This window comes from Trachypithecus francoisi, unplaced genomic scaffold (genome assembly GCF_009764315.1).
Source record: "Trachypithecus francoisi isolate TF-2019V2 unplaced genomic scaffold, Tfra_2.0 Lachesis_group9, whole genome shotgun sequence".
NCBI classification, from domain to species: domain Eukaryota; kingdom Metazoa; phylum Chordata; class Mammalia; order Primates; family Cercopithecidae; genus Trachypithecus; species Trachypithecus francoisi.
In genome coordinates, this window is record NW_022681474.1 from 10,975,230 (window position 1) to 10,994,855 (window position 19,626).

At 54.5% G+C, this 19,626-nt stretch overlaps 1 protein-coding gene across 8 annotated transcripts in view; it reads right to left on the minus strand.

The window, feature by feature from the left end:
* Nucleotides 1–753: 753 nt before the first annotated feature.
* The window catches only part of PFKFB3 (6-phosphofructo-2-kinase/fructose-2,6-biphosphatase 3), an 86,874-nt gene continuing 68,001 nt past the window's right edge, over nt 754–19,626 (minus strand). For 3 of the 8 annotated variants that reach the window (XM_033210003.1, XM_033210001.1, XM_033209997.1), the window contains exons 6-15: nt 19,345–19,401; nt 16,837–16,961; nt 15,648–15,855; nt 14,995–15,141; nt 14,777–14,881; nt 13,532–13,661; nt 12,496–12,558; nt 12,303–12,367; nt 10,060–10,233; nt 754–3,380 (exon numbers count right to left, since the gene is read on the minus strand). In XM_033210003.1, coding sequence (XP_033065894.1) covers nt 3,333–3,380; nt 10,060–10,233; nt 12,303–12,367; nt 12,496–12,558; nt 13,532–13,661; nt 14,777–14,881; nt 14,995–15,141; nt 15,648–15,855; nt 16,837–16,961; nt 19,345–19,401 — 1,122 coding nt within the window. In that variant the 3' untranslated portion in view covers nt 754–3,332. The other 5 variants (XM_033210002.1, XM_033210000.1, XM_033210005.1 and 2 more) reach the window with 3 other exon arrangements.

Here is a 19,626-nt window from a genome sequence, read left to right on the forward strand (position 1 = left end):
CTGCAGAGATGCAGGTGCTGAGGCTGAAAGTGAAATAACCGGCTCAGCCTCTGGCAGCCAATGAGTGGTAAAAAAGTCATTCCCTGTAGAAACTGGAAGGGGCCAGAAGGGGATGGGGAAGGGCGGGTGAAAGGAACCTAAAATGAATACCTTCTGTGGTGCCGCTGGGGCAAGAACTGCTGCTGTTTAAAAGGGTGTGGGGAAGGGGTATAGAAGGAAGGGAGTAAAACCGACATAGAGCCAGACACGGTGGCTCACGCCTGTAATCCCAGCACTTTGGAAAGCAGAGGCAGGCAGATCACCTGAGGCCAGTTCAAGACCAGCCTGGTCAACATGGTGAAACTCCATCTCTAACAAAAATACAAAAATTAGCCAGGCATGGTGGCGCACACCTGTAATCCCCGCTACTCGGGAGGCTGAGGAATGAGAATTGCTTGAAGCTCGTAGGAGGAAGTTGCAGTGAGCTGAGATCGTGCCACTGCACTCCAGCACGGGCAAGAGAGTGAGAAACTCAGTCTCAAAAATAAAAATAAAATAAAAATTATTAAAAATAAAACATGAAGTCTATCAATTAGAAGAAAGACTGAGACAGCTCATTCTCCCCAAATGCAGGCAGTAGACACTCTGTACTTGAACATCCTGTTGAAGGGAAGATAATGAAGCAGTGAGCTGGCAGCTCCGTGGTACATCTGCCGTAAACATCAATCAAAGACTTCCTTCCCCCACGAAAAGACCACAGGCTCACTTCGTCCATCTATTTCAACCAAGTATTTTATTGGTCTGGCAACTGCAAAATGTACAAATTTCTGAAAGGCATCTCCTGTTTGAAAGCTAGCATAGCTTTATATTCCAGGTTATAATTCAGACAAATACACAGAACACAGAGAAGTCGTAAGTCACACATAGAAGGCTCCCAAACCAATTAACAACAAAACCCAATCTCTACAGCTTTCTATTGTTTAGGCTCCTTATACATATTAAATAAATAAATAGCACATCTGCTATCAAAATAATACAAAAATAAATTTCAAGTATTACAAACGAAAATATCATTGGTGTGGTTCCAAACAGTTTTTCTTCTCTCCCAAAATGAAGAGCTTTGCCCATGGTCTCAGGACAGAATAAGGAGAGGGGGAAACTCACCCAAAAACAAATAGACAAAGTTAAAAATATTGGTCCCCATTATTTTTTTGTGGGGTGGGGAGTTGGTAAGAATCAGTAGACGCCAAAATTCATGACTGTAGCTCAAACCCACCCCTGCCCCGTCCAACATCCCCTCAAAAGGCAGGTCACTGGCTTGCAAAGTGGGCAGTGTTCTCCTTTCTGTAATATCTCCCTCCCTGTCCAGATTCATGTTCCCTCTCTTCCTATCTAGGCCCTTCCCAAACTAAAGGCCTGCATTAGGCCAAGGCTTCTGTATTTAGGTACTGATTTTAGGTAGTCTGAGGGGAGAGGGGAACACAGCTTTATCAAGCCCCTATCTGTATCGAACTTCAGAGTCGATGTTCAAAGAATGAGGCCTGCGAAGGGGACACGAGAAACTATTCTCAAGAGCAAAGCAACAGGCCTTTCATGTCAAATCGAAAAATACAACCAAGTTAAGCACAATCATGTACCCATGCACACCCACCCCCTACCCACACACTCTGATGAGACTCAACATCCAGGGAGAGAGAGAAAACTGCGTGAGTCTGGAGTTGCACGGGAGTGCAGACAGAGACATCCTCTCCAGCAGATGCCAGCCAAAGCGGGTGTGATGGGCAGGGAGGGCTTGAATGGTTCAGCGTGACAATCCCCCACTCGATTGTACGATATCTTGAAGCACAGCCTCAGTTCCTACTCAATTCCAACCGGGAAAAAAACATGCATTCTTTAAAAACTCTTCTCGAAAAACAAACAGCAACAGCTCTTCTTGAAAAACAAAGAGCAACGGCTCTTCTTTCCACACCCAGTTTCAGCTGTCTAAATCCCCCGTCCTCACCCAGGACCTGTCCCTTGAGCTGGGAGGAGGATCTCGGGGCTCACAGCAGAAGGCAGGAAAGAAAAGTGACCTTTGGCACCAGCTTTGAGACGTCCTGAAAAGGGTCATTTGGACAAACTCTGCTGCCTGCCGAGTTTCCAAATGGTTTCATCTGGGCACGAGACCCCCCCGCCCCACCTACCCCAGGGTTTGAGGCAATGACAAGAAACCAACAGGCTGAGATGACAGGTCCCATGCTTTCCATCACCGCAGAAATGTCACGGATGCCATGAAGGGAAGGCCAGGACAAAGTCCACTCTTCCGACTTCCCCAAGGCACCGGCAGATGCTCCAAGACACTGTGCAGGCAGCTCTGGAAGAAGCAGCTGGGAGTGAGGCCTTGCTTGGGCCACTGTCCCCACCTGGGAAGAGCAGGGACAGTAATGCAAGTGCTGGAGAAGGATGCCAGGTGTTCCGCTCCCCACCTTCAGAGGCTCCAAGCCCCCCCAGGGCAAAACACCCCAACATCTACATTCCTGAAGAGAAGGTGTGACTCTCAGGTCACACTTCTGCCATCAAAAAAGTGCAAAAGCCAGCAGCTCCAGGAAAGTGTTTCTCAGTTCCCCACAAGTCCAGGTTGGAGGAGAGAGGGGCCCTGGAGGGCCCAGTTCTCGTATTTCAGCAAAATACTTCCCTCTCCCCGTGCAGCCAGCCTGCCCTTGAACATCTTTGGAGGCAGAACACAGGCCTGGAAGGTGTGTGGACCTGCAGGACAGCCAAAGTGTGGACCACTCAGCCAACTTGCATCTCAGCTCAGGGACTTCTTGCAGAAGACGCCCCAACCCAACACCTATCCAAGTCCATTCCCATGAGGCGTCTTCCCAGGTCAAGATGCATCAAACAGCCACGTGGAAGTTTTTACACATTCCTTGACCTTCAGCAACTAGGAGCTTGCCTCCTTTAATTTTAGGATTCTGCCACCAGTGTGGTCTTCCCAGCTCCAAATGTGCCAGGAGATCATAGAAACAAAATAAAATGGCACAGTGTCCCCAGCGGCCTCTTGTCAGGACCAGCACTCATCACCCTCCCAAGGCCTTGTAGATCTCCGAAGCTGGATGCTCCTAGGAAACCCAGAGAGTGGAGGTTGGGGACCCGCGGCTAAAGGCAGGGTGCCAGGGACCCACGTGGCTTTCCGGTGTCCAGCGGCTGAGGGGACACAGAGGATGCCAAATATGGTTCTCTTCGGCCAAGGCTCCCCCGCTGCTCCATCCCACCCTCTCCAGAAGTCCTCAGGATACGTTTCGCCTCGGGCAGAGGGCAGGACAGAAGCTAAGCTGCAGAAATGGAAACGGAATGGAACCAACACGTCTGCTTCAGTGTTTCCTGGAGGAGTCGGCGCTGCTCCGGGAGCCTTTCATGTTCTGTTTTCAGGAGAAAAGAAAGGTGGGGAGGGAGTCAAGATTTGCAGCTGGCTGGCTTCTAAAGCAGAAGACGCCGAGTCATGCAACAGAGAATTCTTCTCTCCCTCCATCCCAGACAAAGAACAGGACCCAAGAAAGGTGCTGCCAATCCCACAGGTGGAAGACAGCCCAGATGGGCCCCAGAACATGACGGAAGATAACCCCAGAGTCTCAGAGAAGGGGCTGGGCGCCAGGCCAGGAGCCCGCCTGGTGGGGGCCGTGTGGCTCCGGGAGGACCGTGAGCTATGCAGTGCTGGGCGCCAGGCCAGGAGCCTCATGCTCATGACCCCATAGAAATCCCACACGGGGAACCTCACCAGCCACAGCCAGGCAGATGAGCCTGGGGCCTCCAAAGACACACAGGCCCCCTCCTCTCAACTCAGCCCACAGCAGAGCCACACTCCCAGCTCCTGCATCCAGATTCTGGGAATACAGCTTGACAGGCAGAACACAGGTGATACATGGAATGGCTGGACATGGTGGGGAGGCCCAGGCGGGAAGCCAGGCAGAGGGGGCTGTCGCTAAAATCCTGCCCCACTTCTGATCACAATGGCCCTCGCAGGGAGTCCCACCCCTAAGGCACTGGCCAGTACCAACCCCCCCCCCACCGAAAACATGTTCCAGTATTAGTGGGGAACATGACTGACTGCAGCCACTGCACAGCAGGCCTCCTTCCCCGACCTCCTTCACCTGCGCCTCAAAAAACAAGAAAACACACAATGTTTAAAACTATTCTCTCCAATCCTGAGTGTCTCCACCCAGACTGCTCTAAAGAGGGTGGGGGAGCCCAGGCACACAGGGCCACCACGGCCCATGCCCACCCCACACAGAACTCGGGGTCCGAGGCTGCAGCCATCCACAGGGAGGGAAGTCACAGGGCTGGGCAGCCTCAGAGCTCTCGCCCAGGCCTGGGCTGGACTCAGGAACCCAGGTGATGGGTGCCCACTGGGAGGTAATAGGTGCCTGCTGGGGGGTGATGGGTGCCTGCCAGGAGGTGATAGATGCCCACTGGGGGATGATGGGTGCCTGCCAGGGGGTGATGGGTGCCTGCTGGGGGGTGATGGGTGCCTGCCAGGGGATAACGAGTACCTGCTGGGAGGTGATAGGTGACTACCAGGGGGTGATGGGTACCCATTGGGGGTTGATGGGTGTCTGGCAGGGGATGATGGGTGCTTGCTGGGGGGTGATAGGTGCCTGCCAGGGGGTGACAGGTACCATCGGGGGATGATGGGTGCCTGCCGGGGGGTGATGGAAGTGATGGGTGCCTGCCGGGAGGTGATAAGTGCCTGCCAGGGGGTGATGGGTGCCCATCGGGGCATGATGGGTGCCTGTCAGGGGGTGATGGGTACCCGCCGGGGGGTGACGGAAGTGATGGGTGCCCACCAGCAGGGGGCAATTCTCTCCAGAGAGCCCTGGGTCCTCATATCTAGGGAGAGCCCCAGCCGGGCTGTGGGATCAGAGAGCAGGGCTGACATTTCCCTCCACATCCGCTGGCTCCAACCTGTCCTCACCACCACCAGCCCACGGCTTCCGGCACCCACAGATGATGGCGATGCAACAATGACAGTGGAGAGCCTGCAAGACCGGGTGACATCCATGTCCTTCACCCAGGGGCCCTGGCTCAGGACACGTGGGGGGTGAGAGACAGACTAGAAAGGACCTCACGACAATGGTGCTGCACTTCACACCCTCAGCATGGAGACAAATGAGCCCCGCACTGCACGATGGCCAATCTGCACACAGACCCAGGTGCCGTGACGCGGTGCAGAACGGAGGGACATGCACCCAGGCATTTACCTTCCACGGTTAGTAAGGAGAAAACTTTGAGAAAATGTGACAGACAGTTCGTCTTTCAAGCAGAGTGGGGAAGAGGAAGAAACAGGTTGGAAAAGGAAAAAAAAAATCTTTAGTAGGGTTTTCTAGTGTGCATTTGAAATTTTAAAAACGAAGGTTGCATCACAAATGCCAGGTGATCTCTCGATCCCAAGCAGCCGGCACAGCCCCCAGGAAGGCACTGCAGAGCGCCGGGTCCGGACAGTCGTTCACCCCCATTGTACTGGGAAACCAAGATCACAGGGGTCAAAAGACTCTAGGCCAGGTGCAGTAGCTCACGCCTGTAATCCCAGCACTTTGGGAGGCCGAGGCAGGTGGATTACCTGAGGTCAGGAGTTCAAGACCAGCCTGGCCAACATGGTGAAACCCCATCTCTACTAAAAATACAAACATTAGCCAGGCGTGGTGGTGGGCACCTGTAATCCCAGCTACTCGAGAGGCTGAGGCAGGAGAATCACTTGAACCCGGGAGAAGGAGGCTGCAGTGAACCGAGATTGCACCACTGCACTCCAGCCTGGCAACAAGAGCAAAACTCCGTCTCAAAAAAGAAAGATTTCAGGCCACTGCCTTGAGACCCCAGGGGTGTCCCCTTCCCAAGTCTGAGTGTTCCTGCTGCTCCAGAGAAGAAATCCCTCAGGTTACACAAGGGTATCCAAATGCTGACCCAATGCCAGCGAGCCCGGAAGTCTCCACAGGCCCAGAGCACCAAGTTCCTCCCTGACAAGAACAGCACCATCGTCCGCCATGCACTTCCTAGGGGCCAGATGTTTTGCTAAGTGCTGCATCTATAGTCTCATTAGGAAAACTTTATAAAGTTATTATCCCCATACTACAGATGAGGAAGCTGAGGTCCTAGAACTGCTTTCACGCGCCCGTGCCAAGGACAGAGGCCAGGAGGAGTAGAACCAAGACGGAGGCCTGGCTCGGTCTGACTTTCATCATAAATTCTGGTCACAGAGCCCAGGTGGACTCCTAGAATCAGATGTGGTTACAATCCTAGACGTGGGGTCACGCACCCAGGATGGACGGGACAGTGGGACTCCAGAGTGAAATTCCGACCTGAGTCAGGTGTGATGGGTCCACAGCATGTATTTTTGCTGAACAGGAGGGATTCTAGCAAAGGCACTATTATGTTAGTCTTGGAGATGGGTAAGATCGACTTTAGCAGGTCAGAGGCTATCCCCGAATGGTTCCTCCGAGTACAAAGATTTCTTGCCTGGCAACATCAGCCCACGGGTCTAACGCAGGGTTCCCTAACCCCTGGGCTATGGACCAGTACCCAGTCCATAGCCCATACGGAGGCAGGCCACACAGCAGGAGGTGGGCGGTGGGTGGGCCAGCCAGCACTAACACCTGACTCAGAGGAGCACATATGAACCCTAAGGTGAACTGTACACACAAGGGATCTAGGCTCTGCGTTCCTTCTGAAAATCTAATGTCAGATGATCTGAGGCAGAACAGTTTTATCCCCAAACCATCTCCCAACCTGCTGTGGTGGGGAAAATTCTCTTCCATGAAACGGGTCCCTGGTGCCAAAAAGGTTGGGGACTGCTGGGCTAGAGGATCAGGACACGCACAGACATAAAACCTTCAGGCTCCAAATGCAAAGGCAGGTTTCACACAAGGAGAAGCCCAGATCCTGAAGTGCTGCACACTGGCCCGGCACATCACAGACACTGGCCCTGAGGATGGAGGGCGTGCCCCCAGAAGCTGGAAGTTAAGGGCAGGCCCACCTTAGGTAAGCAAAGCCTGGCCGTGGGAAGTAGCTGCAAGGGAGTGGCTGTGGGGGGACACGAGGGTCCAACAGCTGCCTATGCCTTGCAGGCTGCAGGGCAGGGGCCTCAGGACAGCGGCAGGGAAAGGGGAACCCTGCTGGAAGCACGGGGCAGTCACTCAGCCCCTCACCCATTAAACAGGGCACTGACTGCCCTGCCGATCTCCCAGGGTAGTCTTAAGGAATGTGGACATGGGGGACACTGGCATATCCTCTGGCCCTTCACCCCTTCGCCACCAAAATCTGAGTGCCATGCCCAACCTCTCCCGTTTCCAAAACCCAGCCATGCTTTTCAGTCTCAGGCTGCACTCCTCATTACACCTCTCCAGTTTCTGCATAAAGTAGCAAAGGTAACTTAAGGAGCAGAGAGGAAATAAAGGGGAGGTGTGTTTTTGGGGGGCAAGAGGGTGACACTTCATGTTGGCTGTCATTAAAGTTCTGTGGCAGAAAAGCCTCTGCTCCCGGTGGGGGCAGGATCCCAGAGTGGTGGGAACACAGCCCCAGCTATCCAGGGGCTGCCAGCGCTAAGACTGAACCTGAAACTCTGCAGAGAGCTCTGGGAGGAGCAGAGGTGACCACATGGGTTAGAGATGGAAGCCGCAACCAGCCCTGGGTGTGACTATGACACTGAGCAGGCTCCAACCCAGGACAAACGGATCCTCCAGAAGGGCTCCACTTGGAGCTCTTTCGGGGTGTGGGAGGTCCTCATGGGGAGGGAGAGGCTCAGAGCTCAGGCCCCAGCACACTCCCACTATTCACACAGGTTTGTTTTACAGATTAGGCTCTGAGTAAGTTTTCCTTTCAAAACAAAAGACACTCCTGGGGCAGGAGGGAGCTTTAAGGCTAATGGCACCTGGCACAGATGCAGCTCGCCACTAAGATCTGATTCGGAGAAGGAAATGTGGACTTATGCTGAGCCCTAAACCACGGCCATTACAAACCACAACCTGCAGCCCTGAGAGGGTCAGGGAGAAGCCAGCTGTCATGCGGTGGTGTTAGAACACACGTAACCGTAGTGGAGCCACCACCACCTCCTGCACCCTGTTCTAAAAACATTCAGGAATCTCTCCTCCCTGCTCCCACGCCCATCTCCTCCTTCCCCGACGAAGACCTCGGATCACAAAACTGCTCTCATCCTCAATATTTTAACAGGCAGGAGGCCAACTGAGCAAGCAGGAAGAAAGCGGTGCAAGCAGCAGCAATGATCAGAGAGATACTTACAGACAGGCTTGCCCTAGCAAAGGCTGCGGAGGAGAAGCAGAGAGAGAAGTCAGTCAGGAGGCGCAATCTGCAGGGACGAAGCCCTGCAAAACCCCAGGCCGGCCCAGCCAGCAGCTTCAGACGTCCCTAAGAACCTGGCCAGCCTGAAGGACTGTCCTCCCAACACCAGGGGAAGCTCTGAAGCGGACGGGAGGATGCAGCCCCTGCCACTGCGTCCTCCACGATGGAGGTCTGTGCAGATCAGGATGTCAACCCCCTTCCCCAGCCTGGTCCCCCCAAGCGTCAAAGCAGCGGCCTCTGAACTTTCAAATACAACCGCACATTTCCATCAGAACGGATGTCACAGGGACACCACTTCCGTTCTGCTGGCTTTTCATGAAAACCCTCAGATCTGAGACCCGCCAGGGAATATTTATGAGGGCTCTCCCAGTCCTGCCCCCGTCATGTGGAAAGCCAAGGAGACTGAGGGCCTGGGAGGAGAAGAATCTGGGCAATTAAATGCTGCACTCAGCTTAGTGTTGAACTACCACCAAAGCCAGGCCTCCAGGCTTCTGCTGATCACAGCCACCTCACCACGTGCCCGACACGGGGCCTGATGCAGGGCATGAATCCCCTCATCTGATCTGCATTCTGCACTGCCACTATTCCCCCATTGCCTGGATGAGAAAACTGAGGCCTGCAGAGGTTAAGTGACCTGTGGAGGCTGCAGCATCTCGCAGGTCACATTCCAGACACCACCAGGTCTAAGGAAGTCTCGGGAAAGGCGGGAAGAGAGGGCAGACTGAAGAGGGTGCTCAGAGCCAGCAACAGCATCCGGCTCATCAACAGACCTGACCGGACGCTGCACTAGGCTGATGTGTGGGGCCAGGCCTGGAGGGTGGAGGTGGGACAGACCCTTGGGTGGTACCTGAATGTGAGCCCAGAAATTTCTACATCTCACATATTCGCAAGGGTTCCTGGCTCTAAAGGAAAAGACTAGTTTTCTGAAAACAAATCAATGTCTAATAACCAAAATCTTCCAGCCTGTAACCTTCAAAACTAATGAAATAAGTGAAATCGGGTTGGGTTTTTTTTTTTTTTTTTTTTCCTGAGACGAGTCTCCCTGTCACCCATGCTGGAGTACAGTGGCGCCATCTAGGCTCACTGCAACCCCCACCTCCCGGGTTCAAGCAATTCTCCTGCCTCAGCCTCCTGAAGCTGGGATTACAGGTGCCTCCTCAGCTGGGACTACAGGTGCCCGCCACCACGCCTGGCTAATTTTTGTATTTTTAGTAAAGACAAGGTTTCACCATGTTGGCCAGGCTGGTCTCAAACTCCTGACCTTGTGATCCACCCGCCTCGGCCTCCCAAAGTGCTGGGATTACAGGCGTGAGCCACCGCGCCCGGCCTTGCTTAGGTTTTTCACTACCGCTGGGATAACCGTGTTATTTATGTGAGAAAGTGGCCACTTTGTTTTAGAAATAACCATTCACGAACGTGAACAGGTCTTGGACATCTCACTCTTCCTTCTGCACTGCCTGCTTCTGCCCTGTAAAGACCCCATCCTCAGAAAGGAGGCGAACGCAGTCACAGTTGTCACCAGCAAGGAAAGTCCCCAGGGTCTCAACTTCGGAGGGCATTTCTCATGTTCTCCCTCAACACACAAGTGTGTGCACATGCTCCCATGACACACGTGCACAGACACCTACAACATACACATGCACACCCACACACCCACGCACGCATCCCAGCAACCACACACGCGATCACAGATCTGTGGCGTCACGCCCGGCACGCGTCCCCCAGGCAGGAAGGAAACGGGAGTGCACTGACTTGTCCGGGCAGCTGCGTGGGCACCTCCGGGGGCAGGCAGCTGGGCAGGGCGGCCGAGGTGGAGGCCACATGCTCCTCAAAGCTGTTGATGCGAGGCTTTTTGGTGGGCTCAGGGCTGGCTAGCGGGGTGACACTATTGCGTCTCATGAGCGGGTTAGGTCCCTTCTTTGCATCCTAAGCAAGACAAAGACAAAAGAGAGAAAGGCGACAGTTACAAAGAAGGGGAGGAAAATTAGCCCCAACAAAGTTTCTCTGCTCCTGGATTTTAGGGAGGCAACAAGACTGACCGAGGGAGTGGCCGGGACCATGGACCAGGGACCGCAGACCAGGGACTGCGGACCAGGCACCGCAGACCAGGGACCAGGGACCACGGACCATGGACCAGGGACCACAGACCATGGACCACGGACCAGGGACCACGGACCACGGACCAGGGACCACGGGCTGCTGAGTGTGTGGCAACTCCCAGGCAGCGAGAATGGGGGTGATTCCCTCCCATGCCCCTTCCTCGGATGGTTCCAAAGGATTCTCCACACAGACAAACACGGTGCTTGCAAAGCAAGGAGGGAAAGAATGATAATCACAGCAGAGCGTGAAGTCGGAGAAAAGAGCTTTGCTTCCAGCCTCTCTGAGAGCTGAGGAGGGGCATCTAGGAGGGAGAGGCTGGGCCTGAGGCTCCCAGGATGGGGAGAGGAAGGCACCTGTGCTGACTCCCTTCCGCCGACCCCTGAGGCCATCTGTACTACACAAAGGGCACCCTGGCTTGGGATGGGGCACGGAGGCTGCAAAATCAGCCTGGAGACCAAAGGGGCAGAAAACGCGCAGCAGGAAGCACGTTCTGCCAGCCACGAGCAGACCCAGCGCTCCCACGGGAGGGACAGCATGATGGGGTGCGGGTCTCCAGCCTCAGAACCAGGGTCTGTCTCCGTCATGGCCCTGCCCCCATTCCCTGCAGGGAAGAGCTCCAGGACCGGCTCAGACCCAATCCCATAGCTGGGACAGTGGTTCCCTGACCGGGGCTGTTGTCATATGGCTAAAGGCAGGACAGCATCCAGTGACCCACATTCCGACGGGGAGGGGGTGACAGGGACCAAGGCGGCCAAGGGACCCCGTCTTCTCTCAGGTCAGCCCACCAGCCAGGCAACGACTGGGGCGGACACCTCATCCCTTCATGCCAAAATCTGACGGCCAAGCCTCTTGGGACTAGGACAGTCACCCGTTTTGGGAATGCCATGACGGAAAGTCACGCTCGGTCTAAGAGAAAGGTCTAGTACTAGCAAAGTGTACTTTTTGGCAGCCTGTACACCGTGAATTCAAACTCCCTTTCACAACGCACTTCCACCTGGGCAGAGTTCCACTCTACTCAGTCAGAGGCAGCCTGGCCCACCTCCAAATGTCAGGCCTCCCCACGAGGTAGAGAGCAGCTGCACGGCCAGGCCTCGAAGTCTCCCGAAACACCTCCCCACCCGCCATCCGCCAGGCCTCCGCTCTCCACACCACTCCTCTTTTAACACCGTGTTCTTGGTGGTTCTGAGCCTAATCACATGCACGTGGCGGCGCTGACCTGCTGCTCCTGTTTGAAACAGTAACTCTGGAGACTGAAAGCGCGGGTTTTAGCTGCCAGAAAGGAAAGGCAACAAGAACTGTGCTATGCTGATGTTAAAAGAGAACAGAGGCTGGGCACAAAGGCTCACACCTTTATCCCAGCACTTTGGGAGACTGAGGCAAGAGGATCACTTGAGCCCAAGAGTTCAAGATCAGCCTGGGCAACAAAGCGAGACCCCCATCTCTAAAAAAACGAATAAATTAAAATTAGCTGGGCATGGTGGTGCGCACCTGTAGTCTCAGCTACGCGGGAGGCTGAGGTGGGAGGATCGCTTGAACCCAGGAGGTTGAGGCTGCAGTGAGCCGTGATTGCGCCACCGCACTCCAGCCTGGGGAACAGACTGAGACCCTGTCTCAAAAAAAAAAAGAAAAGAGAGAGAACGTATCTTCCTCACTAATATTCACATCTCGAGCTCAGCAGAAATGGGAGGAAGAGGATACAGGAAGAAAGAAAAAAGAGAAGGCCACAGAACAGATGGGCAGGAACACAGAGGTGCTGAGGAAGGCAGCCAGCAGGCCCATGGCCACATACAGGCCAGCACCTGCAGGCAAGCGGCCCCGGGGCCTCCTGAGCACCCATCACCCACCAGGGCTATCGTGTGATGATGGCCAGGATGAGGCTTGGGGCCTCCACTCACCTCTGACCTCTCCCGATGTGTGCTGACGGACTCCACATTCAGGTAGATGGATTCCACACGGCAGCCTGGAGGGCGTGGGATGGGGGCAGAGGAAGCTGCTGTTAAAGGGACAGCCCCACTCACAGCCTACGGCCACAAGAAGCTGCTGTGGCCGCCTTCAGGGAGACTGGGCTTAGCAGGGGTTGCTACTCACCATAAGCGACAGGCGTCAGTTTCAGGACAGTGTGAAGAGGGCATTTCAGGTAGGGCATCTCCTCTGAAATGGAAATTGTACACCCACCATTAGAAATGAGACACGGCAAGGCGTGGTGGCTCAGGCCTGTAATCCCAGCACTTTGGGACGCTGAAACAGGTGGATCACCTGAGGACAGGAGTTCGAGACCAGCCTGACCAACATGGCAAAACCCCATCTCTACTAAAAATACAAAATTAGCCAGGGTGTGATGGCACGTGCCTGTAATCCCAGCTACTCAGGAGGCTGAGGCAGGAAAATCACTTGAACCCAGGAGGTGGAGGTTGCAGTGAGCTCATGCATTGCACTGCAGCCTGTGCCACAAGAACAAAACTGTGTCTCAAAAAAAGAAATGAGACATGAGGGTGGGGGAGGCATGGGAAGACCTCTATGGTCCCCCCACAAGGACCCTCGGAAGCACTGTCGGGCAGGGGCATCTGTCCCCAGCCACAAGCTGCCCCGGGCAGCAGGTGGCCCCAGAAGAAGACTTTAGCCCAAAGAGCACCATCAAACCAAACCAAAACACTCGCCCTCACAGTGACTTAGAGTTGGGAAAAAAAGTCACTCCCAAACAATTCAGGTCTGTCTAGGGATTCAGCTGCACTGGATTGGACATGCTGAGACTTAACATTTCAATCTGATTGTTAGAGTTTTCCGGGCTGTTTGTTCCTTAGAGGGTACTGAAGAGACGAGCAGCCCCTACCCCAAGACAAGACCCTGGGATGTGTGGAGCCGGTGGGGGTGGATCTCGGGGAGCTGTTTATGAAGCAGTGAAGGCCCAGGCATCAACCTGGGCACCACGGCATTTCCCGAGGGGTTCAAGGAAGCACTGGACAGAGAGGACCTGAAGCAGCCAGGAGCTGACACCTGTGCCCTTCTCCTGACACCCCATGGCACAGCAGCCAACACAGGGCAGGCCACGGCAGGTCTACGGCTGACCCCTCGAGTGCCAGTCCCCTCCTCCCTCCATCCCGGGGCCGCGGCCCGCCCGAGGTACCTGCGCTCTTATCCAGGAAGTAGGCCAGCAGGCAGCGCAGGACGGCCTGGTGGCAGATGACCAGCACATTCTCCTGCCGCTCCAGCTCCATGATCACCGGCTCCAGGCGCTGGACCAGGTCCTGGTAGGACTGAGCACAGAGGGCCGGGCCCACGTGAGCTCAGGGCACTCGGGAGGGGCTCTGCCGCTGGCCATGGCCTGTATCAGACCGGCCAGAGAGCCACGTAAAATCCATCATCCATCATCAGCAGTGGTTGAGAAGCGGCAGGGTTTAACGTGGACTACTGCTCAGCCATCAACAGAGTGAAGCCCTCCCCTGCTCCCACATGGGGGAACCTGGAAAACCCAATGCTGTGTGAAAGAACTGGGCACAAAGGTATGCGTGGCATCCGATTCCATTTACATGGAATGCCCAGAATAGGCAGATCCAGATGCAGGAAGCAGACGGGCGGTGCCGGGGCTGGGTGGGGCAGGCGGGAGCGGCTGCTAACAGATCTGGGTTTCTTTGTGCAGCGAGGGAAAGGCCTGGAATATGTGGTGATGGCTGCACAGCACTGTGAGTACACTAACATGCACTAGATCATAACTTTAACCTGATGAAAATAGTCCATTTTATGTTATGTGTATTTTCTGTCAATTAAAAAATGTAAAAAGCAACAGAAGGGCTGTGACTTTAGAAAAAGACTAGAAAAGCTCCTGCTCCTGGCGGCTCTCTGCTGTGCTAACCAGGGCCCCGGTGTCTAAGGCCCAGTCTGAGGCCAGAGGACAGTAGGACACAGAGGCCTGAGTGAGGCACAACATTGCTCAGCAGGGAGGACACACCCGGGCAGGGAGGACACACCCGGCCTAGGAGGATCCCATCTGCAGAGGAGGCAGCAGCGTCCTCAGCCACAGCCACCCGGGCACCGTGCTTGGGGAGGCACAGACGCTGCCCAGGGGATGCAGAGCCACCCCTCCTGCCAGTCTGCCCACCACCCTGCCCAGTGGACCATCACACACCACCTTCCTCCTCTCCCACACGGTTCTGTGTCCGTAGGGAAACATATCTCATTTCTGCTTATGGGAAAATGCACTTCTCCCCAGGCTGTTAGAAGGTTCAGTTTGGGGGGGACTCAATTCCAAGGTGGGGGGTGTAGGAGCCCCCAGAACCCACACGGAAGCGAACTCCCCGGAGGGGCAGCCCAGCCCTGCACAGCCGTGGCCGTGTGCGCTGGGGTCCCTCAGCCCGCCGCAGCCCGCGCTCACCTCCCCGGTGGGGTAGCGGTAGTAGTACTTGTCCTGCTCCCGCAGCGCGTACTCCTCAGGGTAGGTGTCCCTGATCTCCTCGTAGGTCAGCTCCTCACAGACGCCCTGTGGGGACCCAGTGGTCACTCAGGGGAACAAACCACAGGGGTGTCTAGGGCCTCTTGGGAAGCCGCCCCATGCCCGAGGGGGAGGCTACCTGCCTGCCTCCCGGGACTCACCGCATCGATCTCATTGAGCGCCTTCCACTGCTCATACGGCAGCCGCAGCGCCTCGGCCGTCTGGATGGTGCTCTTCAGCTGGCTGGTCCACACGCGTAGGTCCTTCAGGTTCTGCTCCTCCACAAACTTGCTCAGGGCGCTGGCAAACTGAGAAGTGGTGGAGAGGGGCCACTCATTCCAGATGCCCGCAGCTCCTCCAAGAGCCAGGGGCTGGAGCAGGCAGCCCACGTGGGGCTGTGCGCTACCTGCTTACACCGTGGGGGTCCCAGGCCACTCGGACAGCCACCGTAGCACACACCGTCCCCAGAGACCAGGCTCAGCTCTTCCTGCCCCTCCCCTTCCTAGTGCACAATTGCTCACATATCACACACATGTGCAGAGATACACCACACACATACACACACACATACATACAATGTAACACAAAGACACACACACACACAAAGCCACATGGATAGGCATAGACACAGAGAGAGAGAGAGCCATACAGAGATGCACACAGCTATGCATAGAGACACGCAGGCACACACACAGATCACACACACAGCAAGCATACCAACTAGCAGCAGCAGCAGCACACACCTCCCCACCCACCCTGCAGACCCTGCAACCGCCCTGCAGCCGTACAGCCCATGCCGCAGCACACCCCGCACCTTCTTGCCCCGGCTGGACAGGCCCGAGTCACCTCCGATGCGGCCCTGGAGGTTGTGCTCGTTCTCGCCGTGCCGGCACAGGTAGATGGTGCGCGGCTGCACGTGGATGTTCATCAGGTAGTACACGATGCGGCTCTGGATATGGTCCTGCACCCGGTTCACCAGGAACCTCCGGCCCACATCAATCACCTTGATCAGCGACAAGTCCCTGCAGAGAGGAGACCCCACCAAGGACCACAGCTCAGGCCTCCGCCCACAGCAGGACGCACCCGGCCTGGCCCGGCCCGTCTCCAGAAGATGCGTTCCCCAGGGAACAGCAAGGCAGGACTGTAGGCCCCTCCAGAGCACAGACCGAATCCTTCTAAGGGGCAGAGCATACGCGTGCGACAACTCCCACAGCTGGTGTCTGGCTGTGAGACTGGCTTGCCTCCCAGAAAAGGGGGAGAAAAAATAAAGAAAATGGAGATAAAAAGAAAGGGGTCTATGCAGTGGCTCATGCCTATAATCCCAGCACTTTGGGAGGCTGAGGCAAGAGGATTGCTTGAGTCTAGGAGTTCAAGACCAGCCTGGGCAACATAGCAAGACCTCATCTCTACTAAAGAAAAACAAAATTAGCTGGGCGTGGACACCCACACCTGTAGTCCCAGCTACTCAGGAGGCTGAGGCGGTAGGATTACTTGAGCCCAGAAGTTTGAACCTGCAGTGAGCTATGATCATGCCACCACACTCCAGCCTGGGAGACCCTGTCTCTAAGCAAGTAAGCAAGTAATAAGTAAGTAAGTAAGTAAGCAAATAAGTAAATAAATAAATGGAAAGAAAGTAAAGGAAAGAAAAAAGAAAGGAACTATCAGAGGGACAGTAGCAAGATCAGGCTCAACTCTACGTTGACTTCCTGTACTTCTACAGTGTTCAAAATATTCCCACTGAATATGGTTTGTCATCAAGGATTGTTTTTAAAAGATATTTTCAGAGAGAATTGATAAAGGTATCCAGCGGCTGTGTGTGAATCACCTGAGGCCAGGAGTTCAAGACCAGCTGGGGCACCATAGCGAGACCTCATCTCTACAAAAAAAAACTGTCTTAAAATTTTGTTTTTAAGGTATCCAGGAGCACATGCTTTGTGGGAACATCAGGAATGCAGTAAGAACTCTCATGTGGCTCTGCAGAGACGGCCAGCCATGGGAATCACCTGTCGCATTTGTCGGGGTCTAGGGGCTGGTAGCTGGCTTCATAGCAACTGATCCTCTTCATGAAGTCGTCCATGGCTTCCGCGGAGTTGCAGTCTTTGTAATCCGGGCTGGAGATTTTAACTTCCTGCAACACCACAAAGGGGCAGCTGATGAATCACGCTGGAAGGCTTTCTGCTGAGATTAAGCAGGATCTGGGGCTTTCAAAAGGGGAGCGCACAGAAGCCTCAGTATAAAGATGAGCTGGCCCAGCATGTAAGAGAAAGGGAAAAAGATCCCGGGGTCTGAGTCACAGCCTGATGTTACATGGGGAGGATTCCCTGGGGAGATGGAGAACTGCAGCCGGAAGGACAGAGACAGGAAACCCACGGGGATTCCATAATGAACACCTCTGAATGCTCCAGCAAGTCAGGATCTGTCCGGTGCCGGAATCACCGCCAGGCAGCCTGGCGCTGAACTCAACCGAGCTCCACGTGAGCACCCGCAATGATCCCGGGGCCGGGAGGAGGCTGCTGGTTCTAAGGTGTGTTCAGGAGTTCCCAGAGATGCCTCTGGCCTTGTGTGGCTTCTCCTCCACCCCCCCACCACCCAAGGCAGCCCCAGTGTGACCAGCCTGTGGTTAACTGCTTCTCCAACTAGGGCTGTGCCCGCTCCTTTGCAGGGCTCGCTCTCCTAGGCAACAACACAGGGCTACTAACACCCACAGTGGCACAGGCCCCAGAAACCAAGTGGATTTGAGGGAAACTCAGCATTTCTGAATGCCTGGGCTCTTTTTCTCATCAACCACTGCTGTCACTGAGAGACAGCCACTCTTCAAAGACTCGTGTCAACGGGGAGCTGTGTCTGTGTCCTGGCACAGAGTTTCAGCCGGGGAAGATGAGAAAGTGCTGGGGATAGAGTGTGGCGGTTGCCCAACAATGCGAATATAATTTGCTGCTGAACTGCACATTTAAAAAATGGCTAAGATGGTGGGGTTTGGTGGCTCATGCCTGTAATCCCAGCACTTTGGGAGGCCAAGGCGGGCAGATCACTTGAGGTCAGGAGTTTGAGACCAGCCTGGCCAACATGGTGAAACCTCTGTCTCCTCTAAAAATACAAAAAAATTAGCCGGGCATGGTGGCGCACGCCTGTTATCCCAGCTACTCAGGAGACTGAGGCAGGAGAAACGCTTGAACCCAGGAGGCAGAGGTTGCAGTGAGCCAAGATCGCACCACTGCATTCCATCCTGGGCAACAGGAGACTCCATCTCAATAAATAAATAAATAAATAAAATGGTTAAGATGGTAAATTTTACATTATGTATATTTTACCACAATTAAAAAAAAAAAATCTAAGTTCACAAATGCCTGGATCTACAAAGCTGCTTTGAGATTTCATCAGAAAGAGATTTCTGAACATGGCAGGTTGGGGCAAATGATTATCTGTTAGTGGACAACCAGACAAATGCTAAACTCCTTGCTAAGCACATTGGTGACCACTCACTGGGAAAGATGACTTCACAGCTGCACCCTGCTGTCAACCAAGGGGAACGAGGAGTGCCGAGCCCAAGGAAGGTGGCAAACCCTCTGTTTAGGTGATTTCCTCGTACTCTGAGCCTCCTCCTTTGCACCCACTGGACAAATCTAAACTGACTTTTCACAATTCAAATAGCCCTTCCTGAAACAGGAGTTCATTTCCTAAAGATATCTAGAAATACTTCCACCACTTTGGGGAAGATACCGGGGCGAACACAGGCTTAGCATTCCCTCTAAAGATACAGAGATGCCAACACCACAGCGTCCCAGTGTCTGTTTTCAGAACTGCTTTTCTTTATAGTATTGTCATATTCTAATATGTTTAAGCTGAAGAGAAAATTGTCTCCAACACAGGGTGGCGGCCTGTAGTAAGTCTCCATAGTAACAATTCCTGTTTATATATATTGCTATCAAGTGGTAACACTGGAGAAATTCATCAAGTTATGATGCCAAGTGCCCTCAATTTATCTGGGCAAGCTCCCCTGCACAGCACAGACAGGAGGGTCTGTGGCAGGTTCACGAGATGCATCGGCAGAAAGACAGTCTTACCTCCCAAACTTAGGAGGCTGCTGAGCCCTATGGACTCTTGCCAACGTCCAGGCATTCTTACCTCCCGGAGCCGTCAAAGCAAGCGACCCGCCTGCTGCCTCCTGTCCCGCTGGGGGCAATGAGATGCCCTCTGCCCCGGCAGCCCCATCACCACTAGCTGTCAGTCTCCTGCCACCAACAGAAACTACTCCTGTCTCCCTGAATTATTTCCTACGTCCCATCCAAGCCTGCCCACTGCCCTAGATGGAGCTGGTCCCTCACAGGACAGGTCTCTGGGTTAAAAACGGCTCTGTAGGTCTGACCTCCCAATCAACAGCCAACTGGGGGCTGCTCGTCCTAAGGGCTCAGCTGCGCTTCCGAGCCGGACCCGGTCCCCCACTTCCTCAGACTGCAAATGTTCTTGTGGTCTACACTGCTGCAGGAGCGTGGGGTTCCCGGCCGTCTTACCATGATATTGGAGGCCACAACTGTAGGGTCGTCACACACAGACTCGATGAAAAATGCCTGGCGGAAGTGAAGTGGTGACATTAGAAAACAAACACCATGAAGGACCAACCTTGCCATCACTGCGATGTCATCGTCCGGACAAGGTGGAAGCACGTCGCCCACCAACTCCCAAAGACAGGAAAGCCCACCTCCTCACTGCCGCCTCCCGCCACCACCCCTCTGGAACACCCCACAGCCCCCAAGAGCCCTACCACACAAAGGCCCTAATTTAAGGCCGCAAAA